At 44.1% G+C, this 27,534-nt stretch overlaps 2 protein-coding genes across 5 annotated transcripts; both read right to left on the reverse strand.

Moving 5' to 3' along the window:
- Positions 1–764: 764 nt before the first annotated feature.
- On the reverse strand, positions 765–12,650 carry LOC116745719 (nucleoside diphosphate kinase A 1). 4 transcript variants are annotated; one of them, XM_032616720.1, is made up of 6 exons: positions 12,544–12,650; positions 10,182–10,327; positions 4,936–5,065; positions 2,722–2,823; positions 1,561–1,673; positions 765–1,074 (listed from the first exon to the last, which is right to left on the reverse strand). In XM_032616720.1, the coding sequence occupies exons 3-6, from the start codon at positions 5,059–5,061 to the stop codon at positions 957–959; spliced, it is 459 nt and encodes a 152-aa protein (XP_032472611.1). In that variant the 5' UTR covers positions 5,062–5,065; positions 10,182–10,327; positions 12,544–12,650; the 3' UTR covers positions 765–956. The 4 variants fall into 4 exon arrangements, with proteins under 4 accessions (XP_032472611.1, XP_032472612.1, XP_032472613.1 ...); XM_032616721.1 differs by having other exon boundaries at positions 10,268–10,327; positions 12,544–12,619; XM_032616722.1 differs by having other exon boundaries at positions 10,227–10,327; positions 12,544–12,616.
- Positions 12,651–26,233: 13,583 nt separating this feature from the next.
- LOC116746170 (DPH3 homolog) lies at positions 26,234–26,649 on the reverse strand. The gene has a single exon (XM_032617472.1). The coding sequence runs from the start codon at positions 26,483–26,485 to the stop codon at positions 26,234–26,236; it is 252 nt and encodes an 83-aa protein (XP_032473363.1). The 5' UTR covers positions 26,486–26,649.
- Positions 26,650–27,534: the final 885 nt, after the last annotated feature.

The following is a 27,534-nucleotide window of genomic DNA, read 5'->3' on the forward strand; positions in this document are numbered from 1 at the left end:
GCAAGCTAATACAATCACGCTAATTAACATAACAACGGCTTCCTACAGTTACCATTTCCTTTCCTTCTTTCTATCTACCTTTCTTTCTCTCTCTTCCTTCCTTCCTTCCCTCCCTTCCCCTCCCTCTCTCTCTCTCTCTCTCTCTCTCTCTCTCTCTCTTTCTTGCGATGAGAGCACAGATCTACCCTCTTAGCAAATTTCAAATATGTAATACAGTATTGTTAACTATAGTCACAGTGATCTACATCAGATCTCCAGTTTGAACTTTTAAGTAAATGATAAGTAAATTTCCATCTTGTCTCTATTAAAGCAACCAAATCAACATCCTAACTAATCAAAACTACTCACAAGATATCTTCTGCTTCTTTTGAGGACATCACAGAAATCCAGGCCCACTATCCACATAGCTTCTTGGCTCTGGAGTAGTTACAACTTCTCACACTCCCCCAGCCACTGAATCCATGAGAGCTTCTCAAGGGCAGGAAGGGTATCTTTTATTTCCAGGGAATCTTCGATGCACAGGACAGTCTTGGCAACCCAGCAGATCCCTGACAGAGAGCTGTTGACCGGCTCAGTGCCAAGAGTGGATGGAATGCAGGGGGAAGAGAGGGACAGGCAAAGAATGTGTGTGTATGTGTGATCTCTCAGGCCAATATAATTTATATAGTGTTTACACTCTCTATTAGCTTCGGTTAGCCAGAATATGTGAAAGAGAAAAAGGAATACAGAGCAATACAACAATACAAAGTACCTTACTCAACGACTCCTTCCTTGAGATGAAACATTTTAATCTGATGATAGCACATAACACTGTACAGGGAGCATCCACAGCTCCAAGAGTTTCCCTCCGGATGAAAAGCAAGTTCTCAGAAATAACTAGATTTGCTATGACCTGGCCCCTGCCCATGAGAGGGAGGGGAAGTGGGGTGGGACAAGCACTGTGGTCTGCTTCCATGTCACTCGTAGATCCAGTTCTGAGCACAGCTCTTGTAATTCACCAGTTCCTCAGGGTGAAACCACAAGCCGATCTCCTTCTCTGCACTCTCCACAGAATCACTGCCATGGATAACGTTCCTGGATGGGAAGAGAGACGGCCACATTACCGAGGTCAGAAGGATTAAACTGCCCAGAAGATCCCCTCATTCCCATTGCCAGAAAGTCTACAGCCACCGGAGCAGAAAAAACCAAAGCTCCATATACATTATTCCATGTCAGAAGAAAAAACCCATGACTGCCACTAATGTAAGGATAAAGAATGCCCTCTCCACGTCCAGCCCTCCTAGCAGCACTGATGCGAGCAGTGGGAGCCTCAGGAAGGACTCTGGCCAGCAAAGCGCATTGTACCAGGTTCTACTCTCACAACAAAGGCACAACCATAGTGATGTTGATGACCAAAGGCAGGGGGGCCTGCAAAGCCAAACACCAATTAAGAAGGAGGAAAACAATAAACTCTGATTACAAATTGCTCTGTATATGGTATCATGTCTACCCTCAGCTTCAGAAACCCAAATTCTTGTGGCACTTGGATTTTAGAAAAGAGTAAAATGCACCGACTCTCACCTGCCAACTTGGATGCAGAAGTCCCCACGGATGGTCCCAGGCTTGGAGTCCACAGGGTTGGTCTCCCCAAGCATCACTCGACCTGTCTTCACAACATTCAGCCCCTCCCAGACCTCCAAGGACAAAAGAAGATATGGTCAAGGAAGGAAACCAATCTCAGCAGAAAATCTGAAAACTATTAATTCCAAAAAAAAAGAAAAAGAAAAAGCACCCCCTTAAAATGACATTCATCCATTGAACAAATACTTATGGGGCATCTAAGTGTTCCAGCACTGGGAATATTGGTCTCCCTGCCCTCCTCTTGCCTTTCTACAATCCATTCTTGACACAGAGTGGCCTTTCTAAAACACAAAGTGTAGAAACCTCCCATAGCTTCCCAGCACTCAGGAAGTACAGGGCTGAGACAGCCCTACATAATCTGGCCTCTGCCTGTGCCTATGAATTAATCTCATCCAACCTTCCCTTTCACCCACCAGGCTTCAGTTAGGCCAAGCGTCTTTCTGTACCTCAAAAAGTCCCCCACCCCAGGTCCTTTGCACATGCTATTTTCATGGTTGAGAATGCTCTTCACTGTGAATTTGTACACGGCCGGCTCCTTCTCATCCAGATCTCAGCTTGAAAATCACGTTCCTTGACCACCCAGTCTAAAGCGCTCACTTGCTATCACATAATCCTATTTCATTTCTGTGCATATCACTAATCATTAGCTGATATATATATGTTTTTTGGTTTCTTTATTATCTGCCCATCCTCCCTTTTCAGGATACATAGGCAAGGAAAGCTATGAAAACAGTTACCTATTTTGTCTCATTCATGATTGTATCCCCAGTGTCTAAAAGAGCCTGGCACAAAGATGACAACCGATACACACTAAGAGAAGAATCACTGCAATAAACAAGACACCGTCTCCCTCACCTCCAGGAGCTTACAATCAGGCATATCTCTCCTGATTTCTCCCAGATGTGAGTCTTCAGTTCAGCAAGCAAAGGTATTTTGTCTTTGGTGAGCCAGAGAGCTGACTCATACCCTAAATGTCCAATGCCCTAGCCTCAGAATCCTCCGCAACAATGAGGACCTGGCATTAGAAGCAAGAATCACAATATTCACTCTTCACTCCCAGCTGAGTCATTCACATCAACATCCCACACGTGTTACACTCACCATGGCAACCACTGGCCCTGAGTGCATGTACTTCACCAGGCCAGCAAAGAATGGACGGTCCTTCAGGTCAATATAGTGCTCCTTGAGAAGGTCTTCAGAAGCCTATCCCACAGGATAGAGAAGAGAATTGATCCCAAAACTATCTTAAGAACCAGCAATTTAGTTATTTCCCACTTACCCATCCTGCCATTTAAAACGTGAGCTCTCAGCTCACTTGTTCTGTTATAACCCAATTCACTCTTGACTTTACCAAAGGGAAGAAGTGACAGGGACTAAAAGTGCTTCAGCTTTGTACCAGTTTTCCCCCTACTGTCCTTGATTGATCAGCATAAAATTACAGAACATTAGAATTGAATCCAGCCATGGTATTTTACACAGGAAAGCTAACAATACAATAAATTTCCACGCCCAAGCAAGCCTCAGCTAAAATGTTACAGGGAGGTGGTCTCAGCATTGGATGAGAAGCAAACTGAACCAGGCCATTTCTCTTCATATTTATTCAGAGAATAAAGGCTTTAATTAATTAATTAATTTAATCTAATGTTTTTTTTTTAAGAAAAAAAATTTAGATAAATAAATAACCCTGTAGGCTCATGGCAGCTATCCCTCCTCCCATTCTTCACCAAGTCCATGCCCTTGACAGGAAACTCAGTGTAAAGGACGAAATGTATGCACTTAGGGGTCAGAGAGACCTGGGCTGAAATCCCAGCTGCATCACTGACTGGATAACCACACATTACTGAACTTCTCCAAGCCTCAGCTTCCTATCACTAACAACCACGGGAAAAGGAATAAGTACCTCTCTGGGTTGTCATGAGACCTAGATGAAAAAACACATGTGCCCAGCACGGGGTAAATATCCGATCAACAATACTTTGATTTCACTTTACCTTCAGAACTGATGAACCTAGTTGCAAGGCAGGAATAAAGACGCAGACATAGAGAATGGACTTGATGACGTGGGGTGGGAGGTCGAAGCTGGCGCGAAGTGAGGGTAGCATTGACGTGTATACGCTACCGAATGTAAAATAGTTGGCTGGTGGGAAGCAGCAGCATAGCACAGGGAGATAGGCTTAGTGCTTTGCGTGACCTAGAGGGGTGGGATAGGGAGGGTGGGAGGGAGGCTCAAGAGGGAGGGGATATGGGGACACGTGTACGCAGATGGCCGATTCGCTTTGTTGTTCAACAGAAACTAACACGGTATTGTGAAGCAATTATACTCCAATAAAGTTGCATTAAAAAAAAACAACCTGATTTAATATACAAACTCTGGAAAGCACTGCTTGTCCAATACCTGGCTCTAATCATTCTGTCCCACTCTCCCCTCGGCATTAACATCAGTCTTCTCCCTTTTATATTAACACAGTTTTTCTAAAACATCACACAGGAACTAAAATGCAAATCAAACTAAATTTAAAATTCCCTGGCGACCCAGTGGTTAGAACTTGGCGCTTTTACTGCCAGGGCCCAGGTTCGATCCCTGGTCAGGGAACTAAGATCCCACAAGCTGCATGACCCACCCCCCACTCTTTTTTTTTCTGATTCATTCATTAAAGTTGACTCTTAATAGGAAAAAAAGATGATCCCCTAATGTACTTGCTTTGAGAATTTAAATTCTTATTTCCCAGGTCTGTTTGCAGATGGGTTCTTGGTCAACCAATCCTTTGCATTTTTTGAAATATTGTTTTGTAGGTATCTTACAAGTGTGTCTGCCCTCTGCTGTTTCAGGTGGGCCGCCCCAAGAGCAAAATCACAACTTTCCCCTACATGCCCTGATGGCGCCTAATATATGCTAGACAGTAGGCAGGTGTTAAACAATGATAGAAAGACTTCCTTGCTGAAAAACAACCTGCCTCAAACGGTGGGGACAGTGGGGAGGAGAGGGAGGGTCTCTAAAATTATCTGCTCAGGAAGCTCATGATCAGGAGCTCAAACAAGCCCAGGGCTTTGCGTCAGAAATCACAGTGCTGCAGTAATATGTGGAACCCTGCATTGCCACGAGGAAAGGGAGGCTACTTCGGAAAGTCGCAAATAACTTTTTTGCTCCAAGACTCAGCGGAGATGCCACCGAGGAGTTTCCGGGTTTTAGGACATTTGTGTTCACCCTAAATGGAGACGCCTAAAATGAGCTGAAGGGAGAAACAGAGAGGCTGACCTATGACGTTCTCCTATTTCTATGAAATAATAGAAATAGCAAGAATGAAGTCCACTTACCTGCATGAATTTCATGGCAACAAGGCGGAATCCCTTCTGCTCAAAACGCTTGATGATCTCTCCCACAAGGCCGCGCTGGACTCCATCAGGCTTGATGGCAATGAAGGTGCGCTCGCTATTGGCCATGGTCCTGGGGATAGACAGGTGGAGGGATGAAACAACACAACAAACAATATCCTGCCTACATCATTATCCTTCTCAAGAGGATTACCTCCATAAAGCTGGTTTAAATCTGCAACGTCAACTCCAGGACTCGACTCTCTGGTAAAACCTAATTCCTCCTCAGTCCCCTCATCTATGAACTAATACCCCAGAGTGGGGAAGGGTCCAAAAGCAGGGCCTATAATTTCTATTTCATTTGATTTAATAAGCTTCTATTAAGTCATGTCAAGAGGACATGATTGCCAGTTCACCCTCGATCTGGACTCAGGCAATCGGAGGCTCCTCACCCTTTTCCTGTCCCTGGAATATACACTCTGTACACTGTTCCCACAGTTGCAGTCATTACAAGGACACAGCCTTGGGAGAGTAAGGTGTTGTTGAGACCATCTGGACTGAACATGTGACTGAACCCAGTTAAACTATATAAGTTTATATAAACTATATAAACTTTAAGATTCTGGTGGGTGGGTACAATGCAGCCAGCCAAGACAAGCCTCATATGTATGTTCCCTTACTTATTAAAACTGCTACCTTCCAACCTGGAGTGGTCAACCTCTTTGGTCTCTCCTGGTCCTCTCTGTACAGGGGCCAGTGTGTGGACTAACAATTTGTGAGCCAGCCAGGAGACTGAAGAAATGGGCCTTGGGAAAGAGGCATCCCTGGGGGAAATCCCAAGCTGAACATCGACCTCTATGTGAGGAGGGTGGCCTGTATGTTTGATACTTGCGGACCACCACATGAAAACAAGGATGCCCCAAGAACACCGGCTGCTTTATTGCATTTATTAGAGAAACTACACAGAGCAGCAGAGAAGGAAAATGAATGGCTACCACAGTGGGCTGGCCTCTGCTGAGCTGAAGTTAGAGAAGAGCTGAAGTTAGAGAAGAACGCGCAGGTGTCCACTGCTCCGCCAGCTTTGGGGCTGGCGGACAAGATAAGAGAGCAGGATTATAAATCGGAGACCTTAGCTTGTCATGTGGCAAAGCTAGGAGAGCACAAGCTGCTGCAGATCAATGTCCAAGTGCTGTGCCAACGCCTGACTAGGACACTAGGAGACAGGAACCCCGGGCAAGTGAGGAGCACAAAGGGGAGGATGTTGTGGTGACAGAATGAAACAGCTGAAGCGCCCCATGCTGTCCAACCCCTAATACAAAGAAAAACTTTAAATATCTTAAGAGAAAACTAGCATTCCTTCTCTGTTCCTTGAAGTTATAAATCTTACCATGTCTTTGAAATGTAAACACCACAGGAAATAACTAAAACACTGCCCACAGACCAAAGAAAAGGCGGGGGTGGGGGCAGTGGTGAAAACACAGACTGCTATAGGAGCACCGTCACACAAAATCTAGTCCACAGTTTCCCTAAGATTATTCATCAAGGGCAAGTACCAATTTTTTTTTTTTTTGGCCACGCTGCGTGGCTTGAGGGATCTTAGTTCCCCCATCAGGGATCAAACCCATTCCCCCTGCAGTGGAAGTGTGGAGTCCTAACTACTGGACCACCACGGAATTCCCAAATTTTTAAAATCTTCTCCGCAAATATTAGTAAAAGGCTTCAGCCATGTGGGTGGATACTTGATTCATGGCTAAAGTTCTGGAGAGAAAGCTATGGATTCTCTGTTTGTGTCTGTCAGTATGTTCGTATGTCTATGGATCTGTTATATATAGGTGATGTTTTTCTATCTCCAGAGAGTATTGTCAAAATTAACTTGTAAAAGAGCTCTATTTAGTTGGCCTAAAGAAAAATAAGCTTTGATATCAGTAGTGTACTTATATAAAGCTGAAACAATTTTCTTTCATCTACTCAAAGGACAAAGTTTTGTTGGACTATCGGTCTATTCCTCATGGGACTGTAAGAGGTTTTTCTTTACCTTTTGAGTAACCTGCCCAGAAAAAAGATTCTGTGGTTTTATCCAAATAATTTCTTGTGCTTCATGTTGTCTTTATCACATCTTCAATTACTTAAGAAAACTGAATCTTCTCTATTAAAAGAGCTAAGTTTTTTTTTACAATTATGTAACTTTCTGTATTTGCCTTTGGCGTCTTTGTCACTTAAGTTAAATAGATAACTAAGTATTGTTTCACAGTGAGCTAAGATCCTATTTAATCTAGTGTTTTAAAACCTTTTGGTATTTTTGACAAGCTCCCCCAAAATCTAATTCTAAATAAAGTTATGCTGACCTAGAACTAACTTTGGGATTTTCCAGAGGGCCCCTGGAGCATCTCAAAAGACATATTCTCTTTCCTTATAAAAGAGAGATATTAAACTAATTAGCCTATTTGATATATTAAATTATATGGGAAACACTGTCAAATAAGAAGTGATGTTAGGGACTTCCCTGGTGGCGCAGTGGTTAAGAATCTGCCTGCCGATGCAGGGGACACAGGTTCGAGCCCTGGTCCGGGAAGATCCCACATGCCGTGGAGCAACTAAGCCCGTGCACCACAACTACTGAGCCTGCGCTCTAGAGCCCATGAGCCACAACTACTGAGCCTGCACGCCACAACTACTGAAGCCCGCGAGCCTAGAGCCCGTGCTCCGCAACAAGAGAAGCCACCACAGTGAGAAGCTTGCGCACCGCAACAAAGAGTAGCCCCGGCTCGCCACAACCAGAGAAAGCTCGCGCTCAGCAACAAAGACCCAAAGCAGCCAAAAATAAAATAAATAAATAATAAATAAATTAAAAAAAAAAAAGAAGTGATGTTAAACTTTCTTTGGGCTATATCTGTATGAAATTCCTAAAAATATGGTATGTCCTGGTATGATGTTATTAGTTATAATTTTAAAATGTATGTCACAAAAACAATCAAATTCCCTTGTCGACTGTATTATAATGAACTCTCATCAGATCTTTAACCATGGCCATTTTAAAGTCTTTTTTCATTTACAGTCATTGCTGTACTCTGATGGTTTTGCAAAACTGTTCCTGCAAAAGTGCTTCACATTCAAGGACTTCTATGGAAAAACTTTAACAAGCATAGGTTTCTGATACCTAAGATAAATTTGCCTTCATGTTGAGAGGGGCAGTACTGGACGTTTCAAGGACTTCCTCACGGCTGCCTGCACAGCCCCACCACATGTCATGGGATTATAGCCCAAGACCTGCACCTGTTCCCCTTCCCCACTTCAGTAAAACGGGCCCATTACATTGATGATATAATGTTCACATGTGAAGACTTGCCCCTGTTGCAGGACACTCTGCAGGCTTTGCTGGAACATCTGTGAGGGAGAGGATGGGCAGTGAATCCACAAAAAGTTCAAGGCCCAGGCACCTCAGTAAAGTTTCTGGCCGTCCTTCGTTTGGGTAAGATTCAAGTTGTCCCAGAAGTTGTCATTGATAATGTACAAGCCTATCCAACCCCTAAGAATGTGAAAGAGGTGCAAGCCTCGGTAGGAATTTGGGGGTTTTGGAGGACTTTTATTCCCCATCTGGCACAGTGCCTCCATCCCTTATACCACCTGGTAATGAGAGGGCATACGTGGGACTGGGGATTAGAGCAGCAAGCCGCCTTTCAGATGGCAAAAATATTAGTGAAGCAAATTTAAGTTCTGGGCATCTCCCAAGCCGGACTACCATTTGAGTTAGATGTGTCTGTGACTCCAGCAGATCTGGGTTGGGCACCGTGGGAGAGACAACAGAAAGAGAGTACCCCTAGGATTTTTGGTCCCTGGAAGGGGGCAGAAACCCAATACACCCCCACAGAGTAACAGCTTCTAGCAGTGTACACAGCATTCCTCCGGGTACAGCCTCTCACAAAGAAACAGCACATCATGGTAAGAACTTCCCTTCCTTTGAAGGGGTTGTTCAGAATATGTTCCATCTACCCACCTCTGCCACGGCTCAAACCCCCCACACTGACTAAATGACACGTCTATTTGCAGCAGAGGAGTACCCTACCACCGGCCCGCTGTCTAGAAATGTGGGTGCTCCTAGGCCCTGTAGAGAATGTAGATCCTCCAAATGTCCTGGCCCTGCTCCTGTGTGGGCCTGTAGAGAGGGAGTGCGGGAAATTGCCACTGATGCCTGATATACACATGCCTGGAAAGAGGAACAAACGGCAGCCTCCAGTGGGCTGGTGAGCCCTGGCCATGAATGTTTTGCACTGACAGTTGGGCTGTTCTCAAGGGATTAACCCTATGGCTTAGACAATGGAAAGACAAGAGGTGAATGATCATAAATAAGCCTTGTGGGGTCTGGATACGTAAAAAGACATTTGGGTTCACCTGCAAGAGTCTGAGGCACTCCTCACTGTCTTCCACACCCTGGCTCATAAGGCACTGACATCCTCTGGAAATCAGGAAGCTGATGCCCTAGGCCAGAAATGAGTCCTAGCAACTGACCCTTGGGTGCATAGGAAGAGGGAACACTGAAGTGCCCAGGGGGATGACATATTGCCAAGGATGCTGGACTGCCTTTGAAATACAGTGCCTCAATTAATGCAGTAATAGCATGTCCTGTGTGTTCTAAACAACACCCAAGGCAACTGCCAAAGGAGTCTGGGGCCACCCACCAGAGCTCCCAACTGATGTGAAATTGGCCAATTGATTATACCGGCTCCCTCCTTCCTAGTGAGGGTTCTAAATATGCTCTGGTGTTTGTGGACACTGCATCTGGCCCAACCCAAGCTGTCCCCTGTTGCCTCACAAACCAGGCTGCCGCTATCAGGGGATTAGAGAAGCTAAGACCACGTATGGATACCTTTGTTGAATAGACAGTGATCGGGGGTTATATTTCAAAGGTCATGACTGGGCAAAAGAATATGACATCAAATGGAAGTTCCATCTCCCCTATAACCCACAGGAGGCAGGAGGACTGGCAGAAAGGAAAAATGGAATAGTAAAGCAGCAGATTAAATTACTAACAGGCAAAACCACCTTGGCCGGGTGGACTAAAGTACTGTCCCAGATTTTGATGCATTTGAACGATCAACCAGTAGAACCTACGGCCCCAAATGCCAGACTGGGGACCCCTGACAAGACACCCAATGCCATACAAGTAAGGAAGTCTTGGGAAACAGCCACTGCCCCAACTTTCTCTGTGGATCAGTGTGCTGTACTGCTGAGAACACCAAGCCCCATCATACCTGGGAAAGGAGTTATCTACTGGAATTTGCAGTGGGATGTCTCACCGGGATGGGTGAATTCACACCTCCGGGTAAAGGAGACTTACTCAATCTCCACTGGGATCCTGCTGTCCTACTGCAAGCCGGACTGTTGAAATGTGCTATAGCTGGAATGAAACACGCATCTTTGAAAGAGGGGAGAAGGTGGGGTTCCTGGTCTGGCATATCCTGCCCCCAGTCCACCGCTGCCTGCCCCGGCCAATATGTATGGTACGTACAACCGGGTCAAGTTCCTAAAGCCACCAACCTCCCTCTCCTCCAGGCCAGATGGGCATGTTCCGTTTTCTACTGGTACAATCATTTAGCCACCATCTTGGTCCCCTCCATTGGCCTGGAGCACATTATAGCAAACAGAGAAGCCCTTACTAACTTCATCCAGCAAGCCTTAAATGACAGCCTGCAAAGCCTGTCTTTACCACTGAAATATCTTTCATGAGAAAAGCTGTCCTCCAAAACAGAAGAGCCTTGGACATTATTACTGCCTCATAAGGGGACGTAGGAAATCAATGGTTCAGATTATGGGGCTCTTCATAGAGAAAACTGTTACTTATTTTGGGACTCATCTTAATCCATGTTTTCTCTTGGATGTGCCTCTATACTGCACAGTATAGAGGTATAGGTGCCTCTATACCTCTATACTGCCTCCACTGCAGTCAGATAGCTGCCAAATGAGCCACTGCCATGCTGGCAGAACCCCTTGCTAACCTCTCAGGGCACACTTCTGACCCTGCAGAAGAAGGGGGTGAGACTGCAAGGGCCAGTCCCAAGCGGCGGAGTACTGGAGGAGGTCATAACTATCAGCTGACCCTCCAGCTGAACCCAGAAACTGGAGGCTCCTCACCCCCACCCCTGTCCTTGGAATGTACACTCTGCCTACTGTCCCCACAGTAGGGGCTGTTCGAAGGACACAGCCTTGAGAGAGTAAGGTGTTGTTGAGACCATCTGAACTGAACATGTGACTGTACCTAGTTAAGGCCTCTACGCATACTTTTAAAATTCTCGTGGGCAAGAGCAGAGATCTACTCATCTTGCAACCACCCAAGATAGGCCTCAAGCTCCGTTTCTCATTACACCTGTTACCTACCAATCTGGAGTGGTCTGCCTTTCTTCAGTCTCTCCTTTCCTTCTGTGTACAGGAGCCAGTTTTTGAACTAACATAAGCATCTACTGTGTACCCAATACTGTGGCAGAACTAAGACAGGGAATGTTTTTTTAAAAAAAAAAAAAGACACTATCTCTCAATTATCCAGATGAGGGACACCACAGTGATAATGTGAAAGTGATGTCTGGTACAGGGCAGTCTAAAATATGGTTTGACATACCACCACAGTCATGGTATTAGAACTAGCAGAGGTTTTGCAGATTATTTCATTACAATCCCCTTCTTTTACAAATGAGGAAACAGATCTAGAGCACCCGAATGAGGACCGAAGTCCAGATTTCCCAACCCTATGCAACTTATGCTATATCATGAGATGTAATGAATATTCTGACTAACCAGTAAACGGTGGACTGTGGAAGAACTATTGCCATGAGTAATATCTGATATGCGACGTCATACTGGAAGGAAGCCTAGAAAGTATCTATTCCAGACTTTTCCTTTTACAGAGAAAAAGATCGGGCTCAGGACCTGCTGTGTCTCCACAAGATGAGAAAGGAGTCCCTTCACCTTGAAAGTCAATCCCTCTGTGGGTAACAGCACCAAGTTCTGGCTCTATCTTCCTGTACTTTAGTTTACCTCTTATTTCAGCACCTTAACAATATGTTTGCATTTTCTGTTTTCTGTCTCTCCACTGGCCTGCCGCCTGTATACACGGATGGATAACTTCTGTGTCTGTCCCTGGTACCTAGCCACAGGGCCTAGCACTCAATAAGAGCAAAGAAAATGTCTTAAATGATAATCACCCTACACCTCCAAGAAAAAGAGACAAAGCCCAAGAACTGGCGGAGATCTCCCGGGGGAAGCTGGAGACAAGCATGGATTCCCCAGGAGAAAATGGAGCTAAAGAGCTACAAACAGTCCCTGTAAGTGTCCTCCACATCCACCTGACACACACCTGTCATTCATTCAGAGCCCAGCACTGCACTAGACAGAAACAAATAAGGCACAACCCCTACGGTCGCGTCCTGATGAGAAAAGCAGCCACGGACAAAGGTGAGTCCACGTGGCGTGGGACGTGAGCTGACAGGTTTGCACCTGTCGACAGGCGCTTCCCTCCCACCCCATCACCCTGGCCACCTCTCAGAGCGGAACTCCTCCGACCTCTTCACCTCCCCCTCCCCTTCCTCTCCCTTTCCTTTCAGTACCCCGAACCCTTCTCACCAATCCGGCTACTTGGGCTTCAACTCCTTCTGCTGCCACCGGCACCGGAAATACGCCCCCGCCCCTCGTGGTTCCCGGCACCCGCACGCGAGGAACGCTTCTGCCCAGATCTGCTGCGGGAGGGCCCATTTTTCAGAACACCACTCGCCTACGCTTCCTCCTGACAGTCGGGTGTCATTCTAGGGAGCAATTTCCGAAGTTAAACTTCCGGTACTGTTTTTCCCTGCTCTTCTGGCTGGCTACCGCCATCTTTTTTTTTTCCTTAAGATTCTGTGACTGTTTTCTCGAGCAAATTGACTTACCGAGAGGTGGCGCTCACACTTTTCATTGAGTCTGAACGAGCGCCTGACCTAAAAGTAGACGGTCGCCCTCGTTTTACATTTACTCATTCTTTCCAGCCTGTCAAGCAGATTTTTAATCGAGTAACTTCTGTGTGGCAGGTATTGTTTCAGGGTCTGGGGTATAGCAGTAAACTTTGTTGGAGCTGGTTATGGGGACACACAATAAATAAATGAGCAAATTAATATGAAATATATCATAGTATGCAAATGTTGTTAAGAAAAAGCAGGGCAAGGGCGGAAGGAAGATTGAAGCAGTAAACTACTTTAAAGGTTAAAGGAGGTGGCAGTAGAATAGACCTGCATGAAGTGAGGGAGCAACTCTGGTGATTACCCAAGGGCCAGTATTATAGTGGGCGTTGAGCACTAGAAACTGCGGTTGGAGAGCAGCAAGATTACGTTTTGGTGGGAAGTGATTGGAAAAATTTGAGTAGGGCGTCATATCATCTGATACACATTTAAAAAAACAAAGCATTCTGACTGCTGTAGGAGGAATGGATGGGGTAAGATACAAAGCAGAATCAGGAGCCTTTGCAACAAATGTGCGGGAGCAATGGGACACCAATAGGCAAAAGAAGAAGAAGAAAGAAAACCTCTACCTAAACCTCCCACTTTAAATGAAAATTCACTCCAAATGGGTCATAGTTTTGTAAGTGTAAAACTATGTGGACAAAAAAAAAAGAAAGAAAGAAAATGTTGCCTGCCATTTCAGTAAACAAAGACTGTTGCCTGACATCAAGCCATCAGCCACTGTAGCCTCCCCAGTGGTGCACACTGAAGGGAAATCAGGAGAGAAACAGGGTACTGGCCCTAGATAGTTAAGATGCGTATCAAGTGAATAATTTCAATGAGCGTATTTTTTTATCCAATGCAGCTTTTTGTGTGATTAGCAGTAATTTTTAAAAAATTTTATTGATGTATAGTTGATTTACAATGTTGTGTTAATTTCTGCTGTACAGCAAAGTGATTCAGTTATACATATAAATGTTCCTTTTCATATTCTTTTCCATCATGGTTTATCACAGGATACTGTATATAGTTCCCTGTGCTATACAATAGGACCTTGTTGTTTATCCATCCTATATATAATAGTTTGCATCTGCTAATCCCAAACTCCCAATCCTTCCCTCCCCCACCCTTCTCCCCCTTGGCAACCACAAGTCTGTTCTCTAAATTGATTAGCAGTAATCTTTTGATGTTCCACTAACATGTTTCTTGTTTGTTTTTTTCAGCAAAAACTATATATCCTGGTTTCTCCCTTACCTCTTTGGAACAGTTCCTCAGAGCTATCTGAGAGACTGTCTCCCAAGCTATAGTCATCAGTAGGGCCATCAAATAAAACTTACCTCACTACTTCTAGGCTGTGTGGGGTTTTTTAGTCAACACTGTAAAAAGTTTAGGAAAAAAAACATGGTAAAAAATCTTCAGGACCAAGGGCTAGGCAGAGTTTTTAGACTTGCCACCATAAGCACAATTCATACAAGGAAAACGTTGATAAACTGGATCTTATCAAAATGAAAACCTCTGGCTCTTCAGAAGACCCTGAGAAGAGGATGAAAAATACAAGCTACAGGGTGGGAGAAAATATTGGCAAACCACATACACAACACAGCCCTTGTATCTAGACTATATAGAGAATTCTCACAACTCAACTGTTAAAAAAATATCCAATTAGAGAATGAGCAAAAGACAAGGTATTTCACTGAAGAAGATATGCAGATGGCAAATAAGCACATGAAAAGATATTCAGCATCATTAGCCATTAGGGAAATGCAAATTAAAACCACAATGAGATATCACTACACACCTTTGATGATGGCTAAAATAAAAAATAGTGACAACACCAAATGCTCTCAAGGAGGTGGAGAAACTGGATCCGCTCATACATTGCTGGCAGGAATGTGAAATGGTACAGCCACTCTGGAAAAGTTTGGCTTCTTATAAAACTAAACATGTGCTTACCACATGACCAGCAATTGCACTGTTGGGTGTTTATCCCAGAGAAAATGGCTACGTTCTGTTCACACAAAAACTTGTACACAAATGTTTATAGTGTAAGTCGATAGGATAAGGGGTCCCCAGAGAAAGAGAACTGACCTTGGTTTTTTTTTGTTTGTTTGTTTCTTACTTTAAGAGAAGCCATTTTTGGCCTAAGCCACTTTGTGATCCAAGCCTGGCCACAATTCTTGCCCTCAAAGAGGTCTCAGTAATTAATGATTTAAGGGAACTAAAGAATGCAGGAACAAAGGGAAAGCAATCAGGAAACAATAGCTCAGTAATAAAAGAGTCCTAATTCCTCCCCTTAATTCCTCCTAGTTCTTCCTATATCCAAGGGACATACATAACAATCTAATACATATCTTTGAGTTCTGCAGGAACTAAGGCCACCACCCAGCTGGAGGACGGTAACTACAGGCTGAGATCCCAGACTGGTCAAAACGTAAGTAATAATAATATTGACCTTTACTGAACCTAATGACTTCAATCAACTAAAGCTTGGACTCTGTTAACCTTTGTCCCAATTCTATGCTAAATTCTCCTCTGCTCAAGCCCCTTCATGAATACGCATGTACCCTTAGCTTAAAACTTACACAAATTTGCTGTTGGGGAGATACTGCTTTGGGAAAGATCCCTGGTGTTCTTACTTGCTGTAAGTAATACTTCTCCCACTCTTTGACTTGGTTGTGTCTTTTGGCTTGCACCCACCAAGAGGCAAACCCAGTTTTCGGATAACAATAGCAGCATTTGTAATAGACCAAAACTGGAAACAACCCAAATGTCCATGATTCACTTTGCTGTACACATAAAATTAACACAACATTGTAAAACAAGTATACTCCAATAAAAATTAAGAAAAAAAAAAAAACTATGGTCCATCCATACCGTGGAACACTACACAACAGTAAAAAACGAAACTACTGATACATGCAACAACTTGGGCAGATCTCAAGAGAATTATGCTGACTAAAAAAAGCCAATCACAGGGCTTCCCTGGTGGCACAGTGGTTGAGAGTCCGCCTGCCGATGCAGGGGATATGGGTTCATGCCCTGGTCAGGGAGGATCCCACATGCCGCGGAGCGGCTGGGCCCGTGAGCCATGGCCGCTGAGCCTGCGCATCCAGGGCTTGTGCTCCGCGATGGGAGAGGCCACAACGGTGAGAGGCCCGCGTACTGCAAAAAAAAAAAAAAAAAAGCCAATCACAAAAAAATTACTTACTATATTATTGCATTTATATAACATTCTCTTTTTTTTTTTTTAACATTCTTGAGATAACAAAATTATAGAGATAGAGAATAGATTGGTGGTTGCCAGGAGTTAATGATTGGGGAGAGGGCATGGGTATGTCCTAAAAAGGTAGCACAAGGGAGTCTTATGGTAATGGAATCGTTCTGTATCTTGATTTTGGTGGCAGTTACATGAATCTGTTACTGAAAGCTTGGCCTCTCTGTACAATAGTGCTGAATCGAATCTCAGAGACAGAGTTTTGGGTGAAGCAGAAAAAGATAGTGGTATTGCTTTGCCAGGCAAAGGGAGACATGCTGGGCTTCTGCCTCAAAAAACTATGTGTTCCAACCCCAGAGGATTTGATGAAGGTTTTATAACTGTGGTTCAAGGGTGGGGTTTCTGAAGATCAGGGTGTATGTAGGGCCTGTACTCCTTTAATCTCATCTCAGGTAGCTGGTCTCCTAATCTTGATGAGCTTCTCTGGTCCCTTTAATCTTGCCTTGGGTGGTTTCTTGGCTGCTCCTCCCTTGATTAACAACTCTTCAAATCTGCCCTTTGGAACTCAGGGAAGGTCATGGAGGCTGGAGTCTTGCCTACAAAAAATGGAGGACAAAAGGGCTTCCTTGCTGAGAGCCCCACAGGGCCCCACTGGGTTTCAAATCTACACATGTGACAAAGTTGCACAGAACTATACACATGCCAAAAAAATGAGTGCATGTAAAACTGATGAGATTTGAATAAATTCTATGACATGACATATACCTATGTCAGTTTCCTGGCTTTGATATTATACTACAGTTATACAAGATGTTACCATTAGAGGCAATGGCTGAAGGATACATGGGATTTCCTCATACCTATTTTTTTGCAACTTCCCATGAATCTATAATTATTTCAAAATTTTAGCAATTTCTAAACAGAATCAGAAAAACTGGTTGAGACTACAGTAGTAGTGTTGCCAAGTCCAAGCTTGCTCTGCTCACCGCATGACAGGCCAATAAATTAGGAGATGAGCTGTTGAGGCAAGGAATAGAGACTTTATTTGGAAAGCCAGGCATCCGAGAAGGTGGCAGACTAGTGTCCTAGAGTACCATCTTCTCAGGGTATAGATGCTAGTTTCTTTTATAGAACAGAGAGGCAGAGGAGTTGAGGAAATAAAAAGGCCATAAGTCTTGCAAAACATCTCCTCTCCTGGTTTTGGCCAGCCTCGGCGAGGGGATGTGTTAATTTCTTCTTTTTTGCACCCGTTCACAGGTGGACAGGGTCAGGGTGTTTCCCTGAGAGCTGAACAAGGGCACTTTAGTTTAACCTTCAGGCAGAGGAGCAGGGTTCCCCAAGGCAGGCCATTATGTATGCCTATAGCTACAGACAGAAAAAAAGCAATGGAAAGCAAGGGTCAAAGTAAAAGAAACAGATCCAACATGGAGTCAGATTTTGTTCTTCCATGTTACAGTTCCCCACTGTCAATGTCCATTCTACAATCTTGCAGGATAAGGGGAAACGACCGCTCTAACTGCTTCCTGCTGTGTAGGGGGGTGATGAGGGGTGATCATGGAATGGAAATGATCAGTCTTGGGCAGGGAATAATTCTCAGAATTTTTAGTAAGTAGTACAACTCTCAGTTATTTGAACTTGATTCTGTGTTTTTCAGTAGAACAGGATTAAAGAAGTAGATTGACCCACCCTTCTCCAACTATAAGGAAATTACAGTCAAAATTAAGCCAAATTAAGGAATTTGGCACTTTTCTATGTATAGGAAGATGCAAGAGTCTGGGCTCACTGAAATCATTCCTTTGATATGCACCTCACCTATCTGGGGCCAGTATCCTGTGCTTTTACATCCTGAGTTTCCTCAAGGCTCACCATAGGGAGTGGCTGAAGTCTGATGGCTGCTAGATGGCAAGTACTTTTTCCTTCCTGAGTTCCCTCAGAGATCACCAGCTCACCATCGGTGGTGGCTGCAGTTTGCTGATGACTGTGACGTCCTTTGTTTATGGATATGGCAGGAAATATTCCATTTCTCAGATCCTCCTCTTGGTCAGGAATTTGACCAATATTTGGGAGACAATTCATGACCAAATTTTGTCCTGTGGTGCTGAGGTCATCCCAGATCAGGCGAAAATTCCTGTTGATATGCCACTCTACGTGCTGTTTCCGGATTAGGCCCTGTTGATAATTAAAAATTCTCTGGACCTGCTGTCTTACTAGTCTATTATGATCCAGGAAATGTTTTTCCTTATTGCTTCTTCCCATACTTAGAATCACACTATTACAATTATTCTATAAAAGTCATAAATATGATCTATTTCTTCGAGATGTTTAGCCATCATCAATTTTGTTGGAGGCCTGGTTACACACTGAGTACTGTAAGAGACAACAATCTTATAAAATAGACAGGATATAAGTAATGCAGCTGGTAACACTGACAAAGTCATAGTGCAGCAGGGAGACACAAAACATGAACAATTTGGAAACAAAGAACAAATTAAAACACGGAATCCAGTTACAATAAATCATCAAGTCCACAGGAGAGCCAGCTGGAGAAGCCAGATTCTGGCAGGATCAGGTAGAGAGAAAAAAGTAAATGTTTCATCTTTGTTTACAAAGGTATACTTTATCAACTTGTAGGTCATAGCATAAGAGAAAAAGTTTTTCTGGAAAACAAAGATTAAGGCTAGTATATTTCCCAAAGTCATAAAGTTATGTCATATTCATCAGTTCACTCAGTCCCATGTAATTAATTCCTGTTGATCTGGCTAAAGTAATCAGGTTTTCCATTAGTTTTGTCATATGTTACCCAGTCCAGTGGTATTACCTAAATGCTATCAGAAACTTATATTTGTTAAAAAAAAAAAAGTTCCTTTTTGTGAATCTTCTTGAAAATCTTCATTTTGTAAAAGCATCAAGACAAAACTTAAAATAGCATGGTTAAAGATTTGAGTACAATGCAATCAGCAAGAAACTTGGATATTTCTGTAACATAAAACCAACCAGCTCTGGGACTTCCTGGGTGGTCCAGTGGGTAAGATGCCACACTCCCAATGCAGTGGCCCTGGGTTCGATCCCTGATCGGGGAACTAGATCCCACATGCATGCCACAACTAAGAGTCCACATGCTGCAACTAAGAAGTCTAAATGCCACAACTAAGAAGCCCACATGCCGCAACTATGAGTGCACATGCTGCAACTAAAAAAAGATCCCACATACTGAAACAAAGATCCCGCGTGCTGCAACAAAGACCGAGTGCAGCCAAAATTAATTAATTAATTAAATATTTTTTAAAATGAAAAAATAAAACCAACCAGCCCTGAGACATACTTTGGGTTTTTTTGGGGGGGATTTTATCTAGCTATTCAATAAACTTCAATCACAAATTAGCATAACTCTAGAACTTGAAGTTACCAAATATCTGGAAAGATCATTTTTAAAAATTAATTTATTTATTTTGGCTGCGTTGGGTCTTCGTTGCTGCATGCAGGCTTTCTCTGGTTGTGGCTAGCAGGGGCTACTCTTGTGGTGCGCAGGCTTCTCATTGTGGTGGCTGCTCTTGTTGCATAGCACGGGCTCTAGGCGCACAGTCTTCAGTAGTTGCGTCACACGGGCTCAGTAGTTGTGGCTCGCAGGCTCTAGAGCACAGGCTCAGTAGTTGTGGCTCACGGGCTTAGTTGCTCCGCGACATGTGGGATCTTCCCAGACCAGGGCACGAACCCGTGTCCCCTGCATTGGCAGGCAGATTCTTAACTGCTGCGCCACCAGGGAAGCCCTGGAAAGATCATTTTAAGTAGCCATTTCTAAAATGTAATTATTTTTAAAGAGTTTACCCAAAGGTTCTTATCTCATTTACATTTACTTTAAAGTTTAATTATATCAAGTTATTTTCCTTGCAACAGATGTAATAAGGTCTTATTTGATTCCTAGGTACAATAAAGTATTATACTTAATATTAATGACTCTAAAGACATGTTTATATTAATTAGATCAACAAACAAACTTTAATACAGGTATCAACTTAATATTGAATATTTCCCAGTACCCATGAACCTGAAAGTCATTTTGGCTGGTTTCTTTATATTTAATTTGTAAGCGCTTACTTTTAAATTGAATAAAACTCTTTATAAACTCAGTTTTGATAATATTTTTCAGAGGTAGAGATATCTCATATGTATAATGTATACACAGACATGTAATATAAACAAGCCCCCTTTCTGTTCCAGCAAAGAAAGGACACGGTGAGGAACATACAGTGGTGGGTTGCCCCAGGGTAAACTTCTCAGCTTCCTGAAGTACCTCACAAGTAGCTGCTACAGCTCCAAGGCAAGGGAGCCATCCCTTAACAATCTGTTCTAGTTGTTTTGAGAAGTAGGCAATGGGTCGAGGGATATTCCCCAGAGTTTGAATTAATACCCCAAGGCTTCTGCCTTGTCTCTCATGTACATACAGTTTGAAAGGTTCCTTTAAGTCCAGTACTTCCAAAGCCAGGGCTGAGACTAACTTCCTTTTTATTGTTTCAAATGCTGTTTGGCACTCTTCAGTTCAAGTAAGGGGCTCAAGATCATGTCCCTTCAGTGCCTCCTAGAGGGGTGCTACTGTGAGTCCATAGTTTGGATCCAAATCTGACAGAGCCCTGACAGTCCCAGAAAACCTCTCAGTTGTCTGCGGGTCTTGGGTGCTCCCAAGCCTGCAGTTGCCTGCTTTCTGTCGGGCAAAAGATCCCGCTGTCCTTGGGAGAGGACAAAGCCCATACACATGACTTGCTGTTTGCAAATCTGGGCTTTTTTCTGGGAGACATTATATCCAAAATTGGCCAAATAGTTCAGGGTTCTGATGGTATTTTGTAGACATTTATCATATGTAGGACTCACTATGAGCAAGTTGTCCACATATTGGAGTAAGAGTCCTTCATCCAGTATTGTTTCTGAGATCTCCAGCCAACGTCTCCCCAAACAAGGTAGGCGAATTCTTAAATCCTTGAGGCAGGACGGTCCAACAATACTGTTGGACTACCTGTTTCTGGGTCCTGCCATTTAAAAGTAAATAGCTGCTGTGATTCTTCTGCAACAGGAATGCAGAAAAAAAGCATCTTTTAAGTCAAGGACTGAGAACCAGCCGTAGTCTCCCGGAATAGCTATGAGCAGAGTGTATGGATTAGGCACCACAGCGCGTAAGTTTTGGAGTACTTCAGTAACAGCCCTCAAATCTTGGACAAAGTGATACTCTGCTGAGTTTGGCCTTTTGACTGGGAGGATAGAGGTGTTATGTGGGGACCCACAAGGTTTAATCAGTCCTGTTTTCAAAAACTTTTCCAGAGTTGGCTGAATTCCCTTTTGGGCCTCTTGTCTCGGAGGATATTGTTTTAGATTAGGTGTCCCAGCATCCCTTTTACAAAGGAGATTTTGTCCCAAAAGGGGGATTGGACGCTCTGGATGGTTCAGGGTGAGGTCCCCTAGTTGGCATTCTAGAGGTGGTACTTCTCCAGAAACTCCCATGACTGGGATAGACTGAGATGTTTTCTGTGCCAACTTGGTATTTACCGCAGAATATGTACGCGACACCTATATCTATTAGAAAGTCAATCAACTTGCTCCCCACTGTCAGATTACCTGGGGCTCCTGTGGGGAAATTAGAATCGGACGCCTCAAGTCCAAGGGAGTCCCCAGGGCTCTTCATTTATTATCAGAGTGTTCCTCTCTTTCTACTATATGAGAAGCTCTTGTCTCCTTTTTATGATTTTCTTTCTTTTTCTTTAGTCTAGGGCAATCTTTTCTCCAATGCCCTTCCTCCTTGCAATAAGCACATTGTTCCTTCCCCAATGGTGGCTTACCTTCCATTAGGTTACTTGCCTTCTGGGAATTCAATGCTGCTGCCAGAAAAGCTGCATTCTGTTCTGCATCTTCTTGCTTCTGTTGTTGTTCCCTGTTGTTGAATACTTCAAAGGTAACATATACTAATTGAGAAGGGTTCATTCCAAATGCACCATCTAACTTCTGTAATTCTCTTATATCTGAGGTACTTTGCCCGATGAAGGTCATATTTATCATCCTTACATTCTCATGGGCCTCAGGGTCTGCATCCGTATAGCACCTATAAGCTTGATAAACCCTTTGTAGAAACTCTGATGGATCCTCATTTGGTTTTTGTTTTATCTCCTGAATTTTGTTTAAGCTCTTTTGTCTAGGTCCCCCCCTTGGGTTTTCTTCCAGACCACTGTACGATAAGGTGGCAGCCCTCTGACTCCTTTTTCTCCTGATGCAATAGCATAAATGCTTCTACACTGGAATTTCAACACTTTTCCCTGCTCTTTTGCAAAACACTTCTAATTGCAAGATCGTATTATAATTGAGTGAGCCATTCAGGGGCCATGGCTCCTCTGATCCTAACATATATTAGGTCCACACTCTATTACAACAGTATATCATCTCTTTGTTAGTCATAGGCTCATGGCTATGTTTTGCCCATTTATTTAATGTACGCCTCAAAGGGCTCTCCTTCAGGATAGAGGGACTATTTCCCATTTTTATACGTTTGATAACACCAAAACACAAAAGAGACAAACAAATTTTTTCTTTAAATGCATTTATTTATTTATTTATTTTTGGCTGTGTTGGGTCTTTGTTGCTGTGTTGGGTCTTTGTTGCTGTGTGTGGGTTTTCTCTAGTTGGCGGCAAGCAGGGGCTACTCTTCATTGCAGTGTGCGGGCTTCTCACTGTGGTGGCTTCTGTTGTTGTGGAACATGGGCTCTAGGCACAAGGGCTTCAGTAGTTGTGGCACAGAGGCTTAGTTGCTCCGCGGCATGTGGGATCTTCCTGGACCAGGGCTTGAACCCGTGTCCCCTGCGTTGGCAGGCGGATTCTTAACCACTGTGCCACCAGGGAAGCCCCGCCACAAGCAAATTCTAACGCAAAAAGCACAAACAAATTCCAATGCAAAAAGCACAAACAAATTCCAACATCGATGCACACAAAACAAAAAGCAAATGAACTGGTTCCCAAATCAGGTAGAGTCAAAAAACAACTCCCCTCTCCAACAGGGTACCCCAATCAAATGCAAAACAAATTGGCTTGTCCTGTAAAGGGAAAACCCTAATTGAGGGGAGAATCTGTCCCCCGTTGTACACACCAGAACGACTTACCCTACAAAGGTCGAGTCCATCAACTCGCAGAAGTTTGTCGATTCCTTGCTCCAACTGCCAAGTGCTGGGGTAGCCAGTGCCGCTTCAGGGAATTTTGAAGGGAAGATCCTCAGGACAAATGGTCCTGGCAGCTGCTAGGACCCTGCCCCAAAATTCCCTGACTAGGGCTGGCTAGCCACAAGCAGCAAGGCTCCTGGCTGGCTAAGCCAAATTTGTTACTGAGTCCAAGCTCACTCTGCTCACCACATGACAGGCCAATAAATTGGGAGATGAGGTGTTGAGGCAAGGAATAGAGACTTTATTTGGAAAGCCAGGCATCTGAGAAGATGGTGGACTAGTGTCCTAGAGTACCATCTTATGAGGGTGTGGATGCTAGTTTCTTTTATAGAACAGAGACGGGGAGGAGGTGAGGAAGTAAAGTAAAAAGGCCATAAGTCTTGCCAAACATGTCCTGGTTTTGGCCAGCCTTGGGGAATGTGTTAATTTTTTCTTTTCTGCTGCCATTCACAGGGGGACAGGGTCAGGGTGTTTCCCTGAGAGCTGAACAAGGGCACTTTAGTTTAACCTTCAGGCAGAGGAGCAGGGTTCCCCAAGGCAGGCCATTATGTATGCCTATAGCTATAGACAGAGCAAAAGCAATGGAAAGCAAGGGTCAAAGTAAAAGAAACAGATCCAACATGGAGTCAGATTTTGTTCTTCCCTGTTACAGTAGTCCAAGTGGGAGATGATGGTGGTTTGCAATAAGTGGTGACAAAAGAGAGAAAGAAAAGTAGTTAGTTACAGGGTGTATATTTAAGGTTGAGCCTGAAACAGGAGGGAAGGGGACAGGGCACAACCCTTAAAGAATGACATAGCCATTGAGGATCTGACATAAACTGGTTCAAACCAACTAGGCCCAAGGTGGTGGAAGATTCAACTTCCAGTAAACCTTGAGCCTCATTATACACTCATTGTAATACATTAGCATGCTAAACAACTCACCGACAGGCACAATGACAGTTCCAAGGCCAACTATAAAGGCCAAAAACGGGCAGGTAGCCTAATTCCTGGAAATCCCCACCCCTTCCCCAAAATAGTTGGAATAATCCTCTCACTTGTTAGCCTATGAAATTACCCAGCCCATAAAAACTAACCACCCCATATTTCCAGGCTGTGCTCACCTTTTGAGATGGACCGCATTCTGTCTATGAAATGTGTATCTCTCAGGGCCTCTCACCTTCTGAAGTGGCCCACACTCTGTCCATGGAGTGTGTATCTCCCTAAATAAACCTGCCTTCTCACTCAGTTCTCACTTAGCCCCCTTGCCTGCCCACTTATATCCCTCACAAGCATCCTATATTAATAAATCTACTCCTTACCCATCACTTTGCCTCTCACAGAATTCCTTCTATGCTGAGACATAAAGAACCTGAGCTTCAGTAAGTCCTGACACTAGGTGAGTGGTTTTAATTAAAAGACAGTGGATTTGAGTCCCAATCTGAATTTTGGCTGAGTAAAAGTCTCAGCCTGTGGGTTCAAGTCCCAATCTGAGTTTTGGCCGCATTCGAATCCCATATGAGTTGTGTGCTTTCAAGCCTATACACAGATCTTGCTGATGGATAGGATGTGGGGCATGAGAGAAAAAACAATAAATGTTGACGCCTAGTTTTCTTTTTTCTTCTTCTTCTTCTTTTTTTTTTTTGGTAGAGGGTACATTAAATATCAGCTCACTAGAGTTATTTATAAAGCACCTTTTTAGTGTTTGGGGTCCACTGTACTAGGACTTCTAAAACCTCTGTGTACAAATGAATCACTGGGAATTTGTTAAACTGCAAATTCTATTTCTTTTCTTTTATTTATTTATTTTTGGCTGTTTTGGGTCTTCTTTGCTGCACGTGGGCTTTCTCTAGTTGCGGTGAATGGGGGCTACTCTGTTGCAGTTCGTGGGCTTCTCACTGCAGTGGCTTCTCTGGTTGCGGAGCATGGGCTCTATGTGTGTGGGCTTCAGTAGTTGTGGAGTGTGGACTCAGTAGTTGTGGCTCACTGGCTCTAGAGCTCAGGTTCAGTAGTTGTGGCACACGCGTTTAGTTGCTCCGTGGCATGTGTGATCTTCCCGGACCAGGGCTCGAACCCGTGTCCCCTGCATTGGCAGGCAGATTCTTAACCACTGTGCCACCAGGGAAGTCCCCTCCCTTTTTTTTTTTAAGATTCCTAATGACTTTGAGGTAGATGATGCTGTTGTCAGATAATAAAGTAATTAGGTGTAAGATATAAAAATGATAAAACTGGGATTTCCCTGGTGGTCCAGTGGATGAGAATCCAGCTTCCAATGCAGGGGACGCAGGTTCAATCCCTGGTCAGGGAACTAAGATCCCACATGCCGGGCCAGCTAAACCCACGCACCGCAACTAGGGAGAAGCCCGCACACCACAACTACTGAGCCCGTGTGCTCTGGAGCCTACACGCCACAACTAGAGAAGCCTGTGCACAGCAACCAGAGAGAAGCCTGAAACGAAGAGCCCGCGCACCACATTTGAGACCCAGTGTAGCCAAAATTTAAAAAATAAATAAACTAATTTTAAAAATATAAATTAAAAATAAAACTGAGGGAAAGAAAGCACTGATTTGAAATTATCTTCCTTTAAGTTCGGATGGAAAATTAAGAAAACTTCCAATTCAAAGCTCTAAGCACAAAATCCAGGTATGTCATGTGGTGGACTTGCTTCTTCAATTGGACCTTAGTTCTGCAGCCAATGCAAAGAATCCACACTCTAATGAACAGCAAGCTACAAAATGATTGTCGGGAATTCCCTGGCAGTCCAGTGGTTAGCACTCTGCACTTCCATTGCAGGGGGCACGGGTTTGACCCCTGGTCAGGGGAACTAGGATCCCGCAAGCCCCATGGCGCGACCAAAAAAAAAAAGATGCTCCCCATGAAGAAGCCAGTGACTTTGCGTTTGATTTTTCCAGCTTGGTTAATTCCCAAAAGTTCAGGCTTTGGAGTCCTAAAGTCTTCTTTAGCGTTTAACTAGTTTTTTGCTGGTGGAAGGGGCTGGGACTGTCTCTCCACACGTAAGCTGATCTTTGTCATAAATCACTTTTATAATGAGAGAGCAGCTAGGGCACTTCACCACATCTTCCCCATTTGTCAAATCTTCCCAGGTGATGCAGAAGTTACCCCCACACGGGCAGGGGTAGGAGTACCTCTCTGAGTCCTTCTCATATTGGAAGTCCTCGATCTCTACCTCATCGTGAAACACCGCCATCATCGCTGGGGCCAGTAGAGGTCTGTCACCTCCCCCGTCCTACCCAGGCTGGGGTTGGTCCAACTTCTCAGGCCTGGCCTAGCTGGGCCTATTCTCATTCTTTAGGTGAGGAAACTGAGGCTCATGGAGGGTGGGTAACTTGCTCAAGGTCAGATAGCTAGAAGAGGTAGAACCAGGATTTAAACCAATCAGTACAGGGTCAGAGCCTGGGCCCTAACCACATGGGTGCTGCTTCACTCTGAAAAAGGTTTCATTCCCAGGTTTCACTTCCATGGTGGGGGGGATCACTATGGGGTCCAAAGAAATCATAATTCCAGACCAATACTCTAATACGGTGGAAAGAAAAGAATTGATTCAGGTCATGACTGTCCTGTTACTAATGATTTAAGGAATCAGAGCAAGTAATGCATTATGCCTGTGTATGAGAAACGGAAAGGCGTCTGAGCATGAAGCGCTAAGAGAGTATATTCATGACACTAATTGGGAATGGGCCCCCAGGGAATCTTCCCTGCTTATAAGCAAGAATGAAGTATGAACCCTTCCACCTTTGACTCCAGAGTCAAACTACAAATCAGATAGCAGGATCATTTGGTGAAGGTAATTGCCTCTGTTTCACAAAAACTATACGCAGATCATCTGTCTGCTTCTGGCTCTAGAGTGCGGAAGGAAGAACTACCTCCTCAACCTTCTGAGTGAGGCTCTGATCACTGAGGGAGGGAGAGGGAGAGTTTTTTGGGAAACCTGCATTATTTGCTGATTGGGGAAGGAAGTTGTGAGAGACTCCTCACAGTCTGGTGCAACAACCATACGAAGAGGGCTCTATTCTAATTTCTGTTTTACAGATGGGGAAACAGAGGCACCAGGAAAATTAAATAACTTACCCAAGGCTGCAAAACTAATTCACAGCAGAGCCAGGCTGTGAATCCATCTTACTCTTGCTCCAGAGCTCACATGCTTGATTACCATGCTATACAGCATAGAATACGATGTCTTCAGAAATCATAGACTTCCCTGGCCCAATGAGACCTTAGGGATCACACCCCAACCCAAAT

Source organism: Phocoena sinus, chromosome 20 (assembly GCF_008692025.1).
Source record: "Phocoena sinus isolate mPhoSin1 chromosome 20, mPhoSin1.pri, whole genome shotgun sequence".
In the NCBI taxonomy this organism is placed as follows: Eukaryota; Metazoa; Chordata; class Mammalia; order Artiodactyla; family Phocoenidae; genus Phocoena; species Phocoena sinus.

Coding starts and splice junctions, on each gene's coding strand:
- LOC116745719 (XM_032616720.1), bottom strand. CDS start 5,061: ATGGCCAATAGCGAGCGCACCTTCATTGCCATCAAGCCTGATGGAGTC. Junction 2,824..4,935: donor TTGCCATGAAATTCATGCAG/GTAAGTGGACTT, acceptor CCTGTGGGATAG/GCTTCTGAAGACCTTCTCAA. Junction 1,075..1,560: donor TTCTGCATCCAAGTTGGCAG/GTGAGAGTCGGT, acceptor CTTCCCATCCAG/GAACGTTATCCATGGCAGTG.
- LOC116746170 (XM_032617472.1), bottom strand. CDS start 26,485: ATGATGGCGGTGTTTCACGATGAGGTAGAGATCGAGGACTTCCAATAT.